Consider the following 14,092-nt stretch of genomic DNA (forward strand, 5'->3'; position numbering starts at 1 on the left):
CTCGATGCTCACCAGAATGAGTACTCAAAAAATTTAAATAAATTCAAACTAAATTAAATAAAAATTACATTAAAAAATCTCTTTATTCTCTTCAATTTTGACACATATGGTCTCGACGCTCTGCAGCAGTGATTCTAATAGCGATGCCAGTAATCTGCATGTTATTCTGAATAACAGTATTATTTCACTACCCCAGCACACTCCATATGTGTGTTAGGACAAAGCAAAGTGTTCTATACCCCTATTGAGACTGTCTGTAGGCCAGAAATAGCCGTTTTTAAAAGAGAATTGGCCGATTCGAATTTTTCAAAAGTTCGCTTATCTCTACTCTTGACATTTTAATCTCCAAATGTATCTAATTTTCTTACTCATATCGTTTACCACTTGTATACTACATACATTCTCCGTTTTGCTTGTATTCTCCACCATTTTTATCCCCTGCCGTATTTATCCCACTGTGAAATACCTTTTTTCTTCTGTGTATTACTCGTACCATTGTTCTTCCTGGCTCCGTTACCTCCGGTATTAGTGTTTGCAGCCGCGCGCCCCGTCCTCCATCTTATGGTACTGGGCGCTTGTTCTCACTTCTCGCGTAAGTTGGCCAGTTGGTGATCAGCTGTGCCGCTCCTGCCTCCAGCTCTGACAGACGCGACTTGCATCCGGTCAGCCCTGTCATAACTCTCCTTACCTAAACCAGTGAATGTTGTGCCTTTTTTGCTGTAAGACTGACATTTAGTGTCCTTTTAAAGGGGTACTCCGCTGCTCAGTGTTTCGAACAAAATGTTCAGAATGCTTAGAGCCGGCACCAGGAGCTCATGACATCATAGGCCCGCCCTCTCATGACTTCACGCCCCACCCCCTCAATACAAGTCTATGGGACTTGCATTGAGGGGGCAGGCCGTGACATCATGAGGGGGTGGGGCTATGATGTCACAAGCTCCCGGTGCCGGCTCCCGTGTTCGGAACAGTTTGTTCCAAATGCTGAGCAGCAGAGTACCCTTTTAACCCCTTGGGGATGGAGCCCATTATAACCCTAAGGACGCAGGCCTTTTTTGCACATCTGACCTCTATCACTTTAACCATTAATAACTCTGGAATGCTTTTACCTTTCATTCTGATTCCGAGAATGTTTTTTCGTGACATATTCTACTTTATGTTAGTGGTAAATTTTCATCGATACTTGCATCATTTCTTGGTGAAAAATTCCCAAATGTAAAAAAAACTAAAAAATTTGCATTTTTCTAACTTTGAAGCTCTCTGCTTGTAAGGAAAATAGACATTCCAAATAAATTATATATTGATTCACATATACAATATGTCTACTTTATGTTTTTACTTTTTGGAGACATCAGAGGCTTCAAAGTTCAGCAGCAATTTTCTAATTTTTCACAAAATTTTCAAAATCGGAATTTTTCAGGGACCAGTTCAGTTTTGAAGTGGATTTGAAGGGCCTTCATATTAGAAATACCCCATAAATGACCCCATTATAAAAACTGCACCCCTCAAAGTATTCAAAATTGCATTCATAAAATTTGTTAACCCTTTAGGTGTTCTACAGGAATAGCAGCAAAGTGAAGGAGAAAATTCAAAATCTTCATTTTTTACACTCCCATATTCTTGTAGACCCAGTTTTTGAATTTGTACAAGGGGTAATAGAAGAAAAAGCCCCCCCCCAAATTTGTAATCCAATTTCTCTCGAGTTATGAAATACCTCATATGTGTATGTCAAGTGTTCGGCGGGCGCAGTAGAGGGCTCAGAAGGGATTTTGGAGAGTGAGTTTTTCTGAAATGGTTTTTGAGGGGCATGTCACATTTAGGAAGCCCCTATGGTGCATGAACAGCAAAAAAAAAAAATCCAATTTGGCATACTATTACTCTTCAAGGCACGTAACAAGGGGTCCAGTTAGCCTTAAGACCCCACAGGTGTTTGATGACTTTTCGTTAAAGTCAGATGTGTAAATGAAAAAATAGAAATTTTCACTAAAGTGCAGTTTTTATCCCCAAATTTACCATTTTTATAAAGGTTAATGGGAGAAAATTCCTGCCAAAATTTGTAGCCCCATCTCTTCTGAGTATGGAAATACCCCATGTGTGGACGTCAAGTGCTCTGCTGGCGCACTACAATGCTCAGAAGAGGAGGAGCGCCATTGGGCTTTAAGAGGCAGAATTTGTTTGGAATGGAAGTCATGGGCCATGTGCGTTTACAAAGCCCCCCATGGTGCCAGAACAGTAAACCCCCCCACATGTGACCCCATTTTGGAAACTACACACCTCACAGAATGTAATAAGGGGTGCAGTGAGTACTTACACCCCACTGGCGTTTGACAGATCTTTGGAACAGTGGGCTGTGCAAATGAAAAAATACATTTTTCATTTTCACAGACCACTCTTCCAAAAATCTGTCAGACACCTGTGGGGCGTAAATGCTCACTGTACCCCTTATTTCATTACATGAGGGGTGTAGTTTCCAAAATGGGGTCACATGCGTCGGGTGTCCATTGTTCTGGCTCTATGGGGGCTTTGTAAACACATGTGGCCTTCAATTCCGGACAAGCTTTCTCTCCAAAATCCCAATGGCGCTCCTTCTCTTCTGAGCACCCTAGTTCGCCCGCAGAGCACTTTACATCCACATATGGAGTATGTTCTTACTCTGAAGAAATGGGGTTACAAATTTTGGGGGGCTTTTTTTCCTATTTTCCCTTGTGAAAATTTAAAATTTAGGGTAACACCAGCATTTTAATGAAAAAAAAATGTTTCTTCATTTTCCCATCCAACTTTAACGTAAATTCGTCAAACACCTGTGGGGGTGTTCAGGCGCACTATATCCCTTGTTACGTTCCATGAGGGGTGTAGTTTCAAAAATGGGGTCACATATGGGTATTTATTTTTTGCGTTTATGTCAGAACCGCTGTAAAATCAGCCACCCCTTTGTAAATCACCAATATAGGCCTCAAATGTACATAGTGCGCTCTCACTCCTGAGCCTTGTTGTGCATCCGCAGAGCATTTTACTCCCACATATGGGGTATTTCCGTACTCAGGAGAAATTGTGTTACAAATTTTGGAAAATAAAAAGTATGGGGCAACACCAGGCTGGTGTAGATCCCAACTTTTCCTTTTCATAAGGGGTAAAAGGAGAAAAAGCCCTCCAAAATTTGTAGTGTAATTTCTCCCGAGTACGGAAATATCCCATATGTGGCCCTAAACTGTTTCCCTGAAATACGACAGGGCTCCGAAGTGAGAGAGCGCCATGCGCATTTGAGGACTAAATTAGGGATTGCATAGGGGTGGACATAAGGGTATTCTATGCCAGTGATTCCCAAACAGGGTGCCTCCAGCTGTTGCTAAACTTCCAGCATGCCTGGACAGTCAGTGGCTGTCCGGAAATGCTGGGAGTTGTTGTTTTGCAACAGATGGAGGCTGCATTTTGGAAACACTGCCGTATTATATGTTTTCATTTTTATTGGGGGGGAAGGGCAGTGCAAGGGGGTGTATATGTAGTGTTTTACCCTTTATTATGTGTTAGTGTAGTGTTTTTAGGGTACATTCACACAGGCAGAGGTTTACGGTGAGTTTTCCACTAGGAGTTTGCGCTGTGGTGGAAAATTTGCCGCAGATCAAACTTGAAGCACGAAACTCACTGTAAACCCCCCGTGTGAATGTACCCTGTACACTCACATGGGGGGGGGGGGGGGGAGAGGGGGGGGGGGAGAGGGGGGGGACAAACCTCCAGCTGTTTCAAAACAACAACTCCCAGCATGTACTGACAGACCATGCATGCTGGGAGTTGTAGTTTTGCAACAGCTGGAGGCACACTGGTTGGAAAACCTTCAGTTAGGTTCTGTTACCTAACTCAGTATTTTCCAACCAGTGTGCCTCCAGCTGTTGCAAAACTACAACTCCCAGCATGTACTCATCACCGAAGGGCATGCTGGGAGATGTAGTTATGCAACAGCTGGAGGTACGCAACTACAACTCCCAGCATGCCGAGACAGCTGTTTGCTCATGCTGGGATTTGCAGTTTTGAAACATCTGGAGGGCTACAGTTTAGAGACCACTGCACAGTGATCTCCAAACGGTGGCCCTCCAAATGTTGCAAAACTACAAATCCCAGCATGCCCAGACAACAAACAGCTGTCTGGGCATGCTTGGAGTTGTAGTTTTGCAACATCTGTAGGGCTACAGTTTAGAGATCACTATATAGGGGTCTTAAACTGTAGCCCTCCAGATGTTGCTAGGCAACTCACCGGCTTCCTTAGGATCCAGGGAGCCTCATCGCCCGTCCTCTTCTGCCTCCTATCGTCTCCTCCGCCGATGGGTAAGTGGATCTTCGGCGCCGGTCCTCCTCGGTTTCCCCGTTCTTCCCCGCCTATTGTGGGTGGGCAGAACAGGGAAACCAAAAGTTAACCCCCCGCCCCTGATCTGCTATTGATTGTCGCTTCTAGATGACCAATAGCAGGGATAGGAGGGGTGGCACCCCTGCCACCTCACTCCTATCCCTTCAGGGGAAACGTGGGTATCTTGGACAACCCTGATCCCCCTTATTTTCCGGGTCACCATAGACCGGTATGACCCGGAATAACCGCAAATCGCCTCACTTTTTATACCATTAAAAAAGGAATAAAAAGTGATCAAAAAGTCAGTTTCAAAAATAAAAAAGTTATAGGGGTCAGAAGATGACATTTTTAAACGTATACATTTTCCTGCATGTAGTTATGATTTTTTCTAGAAGTGCGACAATATCCAACCTATATAAGTCGGGGATCATTTTAACTGTACGGACCTACAGAATAATGATAAGGTGTCATTTTTACCAAAATATGCACTGCGTAGAAACGGAAGCCCCCAAAAGTTACAAAATGGCGTTTTTTCTTCGATTTTGTCGCACAATGATTTTTTTTTGCGTTTCGCCGTGAATTTTTGGGTAAAATGACTAATGTCACTGCAAAGTAGAATTGGTGATGCAAAAAAAAAGCCATACTAGGGATTTTTAGGTGGAAAGTTGAAAGGGTTATGATTTTTAAAAGGTAAGGAGGAAAAAATGAAAGTGCAAAAACAGAAAAACCCTGTGTCCTTAAGGGGTTAAAAAGATTTCTAAATATGTAGGTTGTTTTCAACCTTGGAAAAGGCTCAATCATCACTCAAAAAAGTATTTTCCAATAAGGTTTTTGAAAGGGCAGGAAAAAGTGGGGGCCATTTTTTTCCGGCCGAGCCCCCCAGTATAGAGCCCAACATCGGGGATCTTATCACCCACCACCCAAGCTCCTCCCTTCTTCCCTTATCGGGGACGCCCTTGGAGGACAAAGAGGTTTCACTCGATCCAGACCCGCAGGTAAGTCTTCCAATTTCAGATTTTTTCCATTTTCCAGTGGGCTGACGTCTTCTTCATGTTTCCCGAAATTGGAAGAAGATTTAATCTTAATACTGTGAATTGATACCTAATATACCTAATAGAATTCATTTCTTTCCCCATCCCATCCAATTCTGAAAGGAAGACAGTATTCTAGTGAATTCAGAAATAGTGGAACTCTGTTCCAAAAACGCTATATCCCAAGTCCCGTTAAATTCAACAGGCTTAATCAGCAATCTCTTTTTAGTGAATAAGAAGGATGGAGGCTTCAGGCCGGTCATACATTTTTAAAATTCTGAACAACTTTGTTCGTTACCAACATTTCAAGATGGAAGGCATCCATCTTTAAGAGATCTATTATTGCCAGACGACTGGTTATGAAGATAGATCTAAAAGACGCATACTTAACAGTCCCGATCCATCCTTCTTCCCAACCTTTTCTACAATATCTGTGGAACAAAAAATGGCAATTCACTTGCCTTCCGTTCGGCCTTTCCTCAGCCCCCTGGTGCTTCACCAAATTAATGAAACCAGTGGTGGCTATTCTACGCTCCCGAGGAGTTAGTCTGATAATTTATCTAGATGATATCCTCATTATGGCCAACTCCCAACATGTGGTTTATCTTCACATTAACTGGACTCTTTCGCTTTTGACCAGTTTAGGCTTTCTGATCAATTACGACAAGTCCATTCTTACTCCCTCCAAAGAACTGGGATTTCTTGAATTCCTCATCAACACTAATACCACCCTTTTTAGCCTTCCACCCAAGAAATTAAAAACTATCATGAAGGAAATTCGGTCTATACTCAACAAGGAGCTTATCTCATTACGATCTATAGCTCGTGTTGTAGGCCTTCTTTCAACGTCAATACAAGCCATCTTTCCTGCCCCATTGCATTACAGGGCCTTACAATGCCTGAAGATCCAACATCTAAGAGAAGGATTACGATACTCGGATGAGATTCGCCTATCTCTGGAAGCCAAAGAGGAACTTCAAGAATGGAATGGCAAAACAATTTTCCATTCCAACCCAGATCTGATTACAGAATCAGATGCAAGTTTGATCAGTTGGGGTCCTTGATGCGGCCCTCTGTCCACAGGAGGCAAATGGTCACCTTCGGAATCTCAGCTACACATCAATTGTTTGGAACTCCTGGCGGGCTTCTTTGCTCTTAGGAGTTTTGCGAAAGATTCCTCGAATTGTTGTGTTCTTCTTCGTATGGACAATATTTCTGCTGTCCAATACATAATTCGTTTAGGAGGAACAAAATCAGAGACTCTTGCCAATATTACCAAAGATCTTTAGCATTTATGTTTGGAAAAGAACATTATAGTGAGAGCGGAATATCTTACAGGTCTGTCCAATACGGTGGCAGACTGGAACTCCAGATATCTCATAGACTCCAGCGATTGGAAATTAGATCTCTTTGTTTATCACTAAATAAATCTTCTTTGGGGACCTCTTCACCTAGACCTTTTTACTTCCTGACTCAATCACCAACGCCCCCTTTTCTTTAGTTGGCGCCCTGACCCAGAAGCCCTGGGAGTAGATGCTCTTCTTCAAATCTGGCCAACAAAAATATTGTATGCTTTTCCCCCCATTTGCACTAATCCCCTGAGTCCTTCTTCAAGTTTCCATTCAAAAGCAACTATTGTACTGATCACTCCATGGTGGATGACCCAATCTTGGTTCCCTCATGTTCTGGGAATGTTTATAGACTTTCTGAGAATTCTTCCTCCTCGTCCAAACCTACTCTTGGACCCATTAGGGAACTCTCATCCTCTAATTCTAATCCATCAACTTCCTTTGGTAGCCTGGCTAATATCGGGTCAAACACTCTTGACTCCTTGCAGAGGAAACTTTGGGCTGATTGGTGCGTTCAACGGGATTTGGATCCCGTTTCTGCATCTATTCCCCACATCTTAAATTATCTTTCCGCATCTTTTGATTCTGGGAAAGCCTATCATACCCTGAATCTTTACCATTCTACCATTTCTTTCTATCATTCTCCTGTAGATTCCATCCCGTTAGATAAACATCCCATCATATGTAAACTCAAAGGCATCCGCTTCCAATGCCCACCTTTACCCAAATATAATTCCACCTGGGATGTTAATCTTCCCCTTAATCTATTTTCTTCCTGGGAAGATAATGACTCTTTATCCCTTAAATTTTTATCTTTTAAACTTACAACTCTTCTCTGTCTCATTTCCATCAAACGTGTATTTGATATCAGTGCCTTGGATATATCCCGTGGATAATATTCCCCTCAAGGAGTTTTGTTGTCGGTTCATATATGCACCAAGACCAATTCACACCAAATCTTTTACCCATCTTTTCCTCGTAATGATAAACTCTGTGTAGTTCGTTACAATCATGCGAATCCAGAACTAAATCTCTTCGAAGTCCATCCTCTTCTCAACTTCTTATCTCCTATTACAAACCTCACTTACCTGTCTCTTCTACAACCTTAGCCAGATGGATTAGACAATCTATGTCGTTGGCGAATGTAGATACTTCTATGTTTGGTGCGCATTCTACTAGAGGAGCAGTCTCTACCAAACTTATTTAATCAGGAGGATCTCTTTCAGATCTGCTTAAAGCCGCAAATTGGTCTTCAGAGTCTACCTTTAAAGGGGTACTGTTCCGAAAGCTGGAGCCGGCACCGGGAGCTCATGACATCATAGCCTCGCCCCCTCATGACGTCACACCCCGCCCTCTCAATGCAAGTCTATGGGAGGGGGCGTGACAGCCGCCACGCCCCCTCTAATAGACTTGCATTGAGGGGGCGACGTGTAACGTCATGAAAGGGGCGGGGCTATGGCATCACGAGCTACCGGCGCCGGCTCCGGCGTTTGGAACGCTGAGTAGCAGAGAACCCCTTTAAATCTTTTTATTTCAGACCTGATCTTCATGCATCTATGTGTCTTTTATAATGTATTTCTTATTATGTCACGTTTCATTATTACATGCATTATTTAGAGCTTTAAACGTGCATATAATGCAAGACCTTCTGTCTTGATATACAATTGGAGATTTTCCTATTCTAGGTGATGGAAAATATAGATTTTATGAAAGACAGGAGACGAGCATTATTCCATCCTTATGATGTTTTCTTTAGAGATGAGTGAAGTTACAGTGATTCGATTCGTCACGAACTTCTCGGCTTGGCGCTTGATGACTTTATCCTGCATAAATTAGTTCAGCTTTCAGGTGCTCCAGTGGCTGGAGACTCTCCTTGGACTGTATCCACCTTTTCCAGCCACCGGAGCACCTGAAAGCTGAACTAATTTATGCAGGATAAAGTCACCAACCACCGAGCTGCAAGGTTCGTGACGAATCGAATCACTGTAACTTCCCTCATCTCTAGTTTTCCTCTTATATATTTATTTTTCAGCTTATTAATATCTTCAAATGCAGAAGCAGTATAGACTTCCATCTTGAAGAGTCTTCTTCTAGATTTGACATTCAGCTTTTCCTGCCGAGCAAATTTCCTTCCCTACCGTCTGAAACAGTGGGTTTCTACAAACTTGCTTCCAACCATCATTACAGACTGTTTCCAGTTCCCATCCCTTGGCTTCCCATGAACTATATCCAAGTTTATTAGGATTTACAAGTTTTCTATTCTTTATCGTAAAGAAAGAGGAATATCATCTCTAGTGGTGTCAGTGGGCACTCATCTCTACGGGTGTCTGGTATGATCATTGGGCACTCATCTCTAGTGGTGTCTGGTGTGGTCAGTGGGCGCTCATCCCTGGAGGTTTCTGATGTGGTCAGTGGGCATTCATCTCTAGATGTGACTGGTGTGGTCAGTGGGCACTCATTTCTAGTTGTGTCTGATGTGGTCAGTGGGCACTCATCTCTAGAGGTGACTGGTGTGGTCAGTGGGCACTCATTTCTAGTTGTGTCTGATGGGATCAGTGGGCACTCATCTCTAGAGGTGTCTGGTGTGGTCAATGGGCATTCATCTCTAGTGGTGACTGGTGTGGTCAGTGGGCACTCATCCCTGGAGGTTTCTGGTGTGGTCAGTGGGCATTCATCTCTATAGGTGACTGGTGTGGTCAGTGGGCACTCATCTCTAATGTTGTCTGGTGTGGTCAGTGGGCACTCATCTCTTGAGATGTTTGGTGTGGTCAGTGGGCACTCATCTCTAGAGGTTTCTGGTGTGGTCAGTGGGCACTCATCTCTAGAGGTTTCTGGTGTGGTCAGTGGGCACTCATCTCTAGAGATGACTGGTGTGGTCAGTGGGCACTCATCTCTAGAGGTGTCTGGTGTGATCAGTGGGCACTCATCTCTAGAGGTGTCTGGTGTGATCAGTGGGCACTCATCTCTAGTGGTGTCTGGTGTGGTCAGTGGGCGCTCATCTTTAGTGTTGTCTGGTGTGGTTAGTGGGCACTCATCTCTAGTGGTGTCTGGTGTGGTCAGTGGGCACTCATCTCTAGAGGTCTCTGGTGTGGTCAGTGGGCACTCATCTCTAGTGTTGTCTGGTGTGATCAGTGGGCACTCATCTCTAGTGGTGTCTGGTGTGGTCAGTGGGCGCTCATCTTTAGTGTTGTCTGGTGTGGTCAGTGGGCACTCATCTCTAGTGTTGTCTGGTGTGGTCAGTGGGCACTCATCTCTATTGGTGTCTGGTGTGGTCAGTGGGCACTCATCTCTAGTGGTGTCTGGTGTGGTCAGTGGCACTCATCTCTAGTGGTGTCTGGTGTGGTCAGTGGGTACTCATCTCTAGTGGTGTCTGGTGTGGTCAGTGGGTACTCATCTCTAGTTGTGTCTGGTGTGGTCAGTGGGCACTCATCTCTTGTGGTGTCTCGTGTGGTCAGTGGGCACTCATCTCTAGTGGTGTCTGGTGTGGTCAGTGGGCACTCATCTCTAGTGGTGTCTGGTGTGGTCAGTGGGCACTCATCTATAGTGATGTCTGGTGTGGTCAGTGGGCACTCATCTGTAGTGGTGTCTGGTGTGGTCAGTGGGCACTCATCTCTCGTGGTGTCTGGTGTGGTCAGTGAGCACTCATCTGTAGTGGTGTCTGGTGTGGTCAGTGGGCACTCATCTCTCAAGGTGTCTTGTGTGGTCAGTGGGCACTCATCTGTAGTGTTGTCTGGTGTGGTCAGTGGGCACTCATCTCTAGTGGTGTCTGGTGTGGTCAGTGGGCACTCATCTCTAGTGGTGTCTGGTGTGGTCAGTAGGCACTCATCTTTCCTGGTGTCTGGTGTGGTCAGTGGGCACTCATCTGTAGTGTTGTCTGGTGTGGTCAGTGGGCACTCATCTGTAGTGGTGTCTGGTGTGGTCAGTGGGCACTCATCTCTAGTGTCTGGTGTGGTCAGTGGGCACTCATCTGTAGTTGTGTCTGGTGTGGTCAGTGGGCACTCGTCTGTAGTGGTGTCTGGTGTGGTCAGTGGGCACTCATCTGTAGTGTTGTCTGGTGTGGTCAGTGGGCACTCATCTCTCGTGTTGTCTGGTGTGGTCAGTGGGCACTCATCTGTAGTGTTGTCTGGTGTGGTCAGTGGGCACTCATCTCTAGTGGTGTCTGGTGTGGTCAGTGGGCACTCATCTCTAGTGGTGTCTGGTGTGGTCAGTAGGCACTCATCTTTCCTGGTGTCTGGTGTGGTCAGTGGGCACTCATCTGTAGTGTTGTCTGGTGTGGTCAGTGGGCACTCATCTGTAGTGGTGTCTGGTGTGGTCAGTGGGCACTCATCTCTAGTGTCTGGTGTGGTCAGTGGGCACTCATCTCTAGTTGTGTCTGGTGTGGTCAGTGGGCACTCATCTGTAGTTGTGTCTGGTGTGGTCAGTGGGCACTCGTCTGTAGTGGTGTCTGGTGTGGTCAGTGGGCACTCATCTGTAGTGTTGTCTGGTGTGGTCAGTGGGCACTCATCTCTCGTGGTGTCTGGTGTGGTCAGTGGGCACTCATCTCTCGTGGTGTCTGGTGTGGTCAGTGGGCACTCATCTCTCGTGGTGTCTGGTGTGGTCAGTGGGCACTCATCTGTAGTGTTGTCTGGTGTGGTCAGTGGGCACTCATCTCTCGTGGTGTCTGGTGTGGTCAGTGGGCACTCATCTCTCGTGGTGTCTGGTGTGGTCAGTGGGCACTCATCTCTAGTGTCTGGTGTGGTCAGTGGGCACTCATCTCTCGTGGTGTCTGGTGTGGTCAGTGGGCACTCATCTCTAGTGGTGTCTGGTGTGGTCAGTGGGCACTCATCTCTAGTGTCTGGTGTGGTCAGTGGGCACTCATCTCTAGTGGTGTCTGGTGTGGTCAGTGGGCACTCATCTCTCGTGGTGTCTGGTGTGGTCAGTGGGCACTCATCTCTAGTGTCTGGTGTGGTCAGTGGGCACTCATCTATAGTGTCTAGTGTGGTCAGTGGGCACTCATCTCTCGTGGTGTCTGGTGTGGTCAGTGGGCACTCATCTCTAGTGTCTGGTGTGGTCAGTGGGCACTCATCTCTAGTGTCTGGTGTGGTCAGTGGGCACTCATCTCTCGTGGTTCCTGGTCCATACACTGAGCTCCTCTTCTTTCTCTGATGTGAGGGGCCGATGTTCTCTTTATATTGCTGTAATGAGATTCATGGGTTTCCGTCTGCGGATGTTTCTGTGGCCTTGGCTCCCATCGTCTCTTCTACAATAACGTTGTTTGGATCTAATAATCTTCTCTTCCTTGAACTTCTTTTGCCCTTTGCTACAGACGCGTTCTCCACCGGCTCCTATTAGGCGGAAATTACCTGAGACATCGGCGGATGAAGCGTTTACCTGGAGAAGCAGTAATGAGCAGCGGCGTCAGTCTCATCACACAGAGAACATTCTGCACGTCCTCGCCGGACCGAGGACGCGCCAATTATCATCGAAGAGAACGATGTAAACAAACCTAAGCCGCTCCGACACAGCTCAGATACAACCGAGTCAGCAGAGCCAGAGCAGCGCAAAAGTCTTCACCGCAACCGGAATATCTTTATAGATAAATGCAACCAACATCTATCTATCTATCTGTCTATATATCTCATATCCATCTATCTATCTATCTATCTATCTCATATCTATCTATCTATCTACAGTCCTGTAGGGGAACCGCACTCCCATGTGGATTGCGGGTGCAAGCTGGTCCAACCCAGGCTGGGTCCCCAAATATAAACGAAAAAATGCAGCAGCACTCCATTGTGGAGGAAAAAAGTGGAGTTAGGCTTTATTCATCAGGTGCAGTACACGACGTTTCAACCGTCTCTCCCGATCTTTGTCAAGCGGCTTGACAAAGATCGTGAGAGACGGTCGAAACGTCGTGTACTGCACCTGATGAATAAAGCCTAACTCCACTTTTTTCCTCCACAATGGAGTGCTGCTGCATTTTTTCGTTATTCTATCTATCTATCTAAAGTATCATCTATATACTCATGTTTCATCTATATATTGTGCTAGCATTGTGCTGCTGTATTCTCCTGTTGCTGTATATTTAGCCCAGCAGCCTGCACCTGCAAGCCAGGTTTTTACAATAGTTTGGATCAATAGTGCTGGCCAATTTATTTGTTGGTTGTATTACACATATGGGGGAGTGGCTACCTCCATGTTGGCTCCTGCACCCCACCCACCTCTATTAGGTGTATATAAGGTGCCTTGGATGTTTCAGACCTTGTATGCCTGCTGTACTGTTCACACAGAGGCATATTCACAGTGTAGGGTCCGTCCCAGAATGAGGTCACCTTACCGTGGAGGGACGGTCCACGCTATTTGGCGCCAAATTTGCAAGCTAAGTACCTCATATTTTCATAGTTTCATATCTTCATTTATTGCATTACAGCTGTATAGCTTTTCATGTTCTATCTATATACTCATGTTTTATCTATATACTCATGTTTCATCTATATCTTTGGGCTAGCAGTGTGCTGCTGTATTCTCCTGTTGCTATCTATCTATCTATCTATCTATCTATCTATCTATCTGAACAAAGAATAAATTGGCCAGCACTAATGATTCCAAACTATTATATGGACCTGGCTTATAGGTGCAGGCTGCTGGGCTAAATATACAGCAACAGGAGAATACAGCAGCACACTGCTAGCACAAAGATATAGATAAAACATGAGTATATAGATAAAACATGAAAAGCTATACAGCTGTAGTGCAATAAATGAAAATATGAAATTATGAAATTATGAGGTACTTAGCTTGCAAATTTGGCAGCCAAATAGCTTGGACCGTCCCACCACGGTAAGGTGACCTCATTCTGGGACGGACCCACCCTGTGTGAACAGTTCAGCAGGCATTGCAGGATCTGAAACATCCAAGGCACCTTATATACACCTGATAGAGGTGGGTGGGGCACACTGAGGCATATTCATAGTGTAGAGTCCGTCCCAAAATGAGGTCAACTTACCGTGGTGGGACGGTCCAAGCTATTTGGTCGCCAAATTTGCAAGCTAAGTACCTCTAAGTACTAAGTACTAAGTACTGTTTCGTAATTTCATAATTTCATTTATTGCACTACAGCTGTTTAGCTTTTCATGTTTTATCTATATACTCATGTTTTATCTATATCTTTGTACTAGCAGTGTGCTGCTGTATTCTCCTGTTGCTATATATCTGTCTATCTATCTCATATCTATCTGTCTATCTATCTCATATCCATCTATCTATCTAAGATGCAAAAAAGTACAGCAGCACACCCAGTAGTAAAGTGCAAAACATTGGGATTTATTGACCCATATCAAATGCGACATTTCGACGGCATCCCGCCATCTTTTTCAAGCATGATACAGGTTACAACA

At 44.9% G+C, this 14,092-nt stretch overlaps 1 protein-coding gene across 1 annotated transcript; it reads right to left on the bottom strand.

The window, feature by feature from the left end:
- Positions 1 to 8,972: 8,972 nt before the first annotated feature.
- Positions 8,973 to 12,067, bottom strand: LOC130318865 (cysteine-rich, acidic integral membrane protein-like). Its single transcript, XM_056552906.1, has 3 exons — positions 12,059 to 12,067; positions 10,071 to 11,890; positions 8,973 to 9,969 (listed from the first exon to the last, which is right to left on the bottom strand). The coding sequence occupies exons 1-3, from the start codon at positions 12,065 to 12,067 to the stop codon at positions 8,973 to 8,975; spliced, it is 2,826 nt and encodes a 941-aa protein (XP_056408881.1).
- Between the last annotated feature and the right edge of the window lie 2,025 nt (positions 12,068 to 14,092).

The sequence above is a fragment of the Hyla sarda genome, unplaced genomic scaffold, assembly GCF_029499605.1.
Source record: "Hyla sarda isolate aHylSar1 unplaced genomic scaffold, aHylSar1.hap1 scaffold_208, whole genome shotgun sequence".
NCBI lineage: Eukaryota > Metazoa > Chordata > Amphibia > Anura > Hylidae > Hyla > Hyla sarda.

Excerpts from the sequence above, each read along its gene's own strand:
- LOC130318865 (XM_056552906.1), bottom strand. Across the intron at positions 9,970-10,070 it reads CCAGACACCACTAGAGATGA|AGATGAGTGCCCACTGACCA; the intron begins GTACCCACTGAC and ends AGACACCAATAG.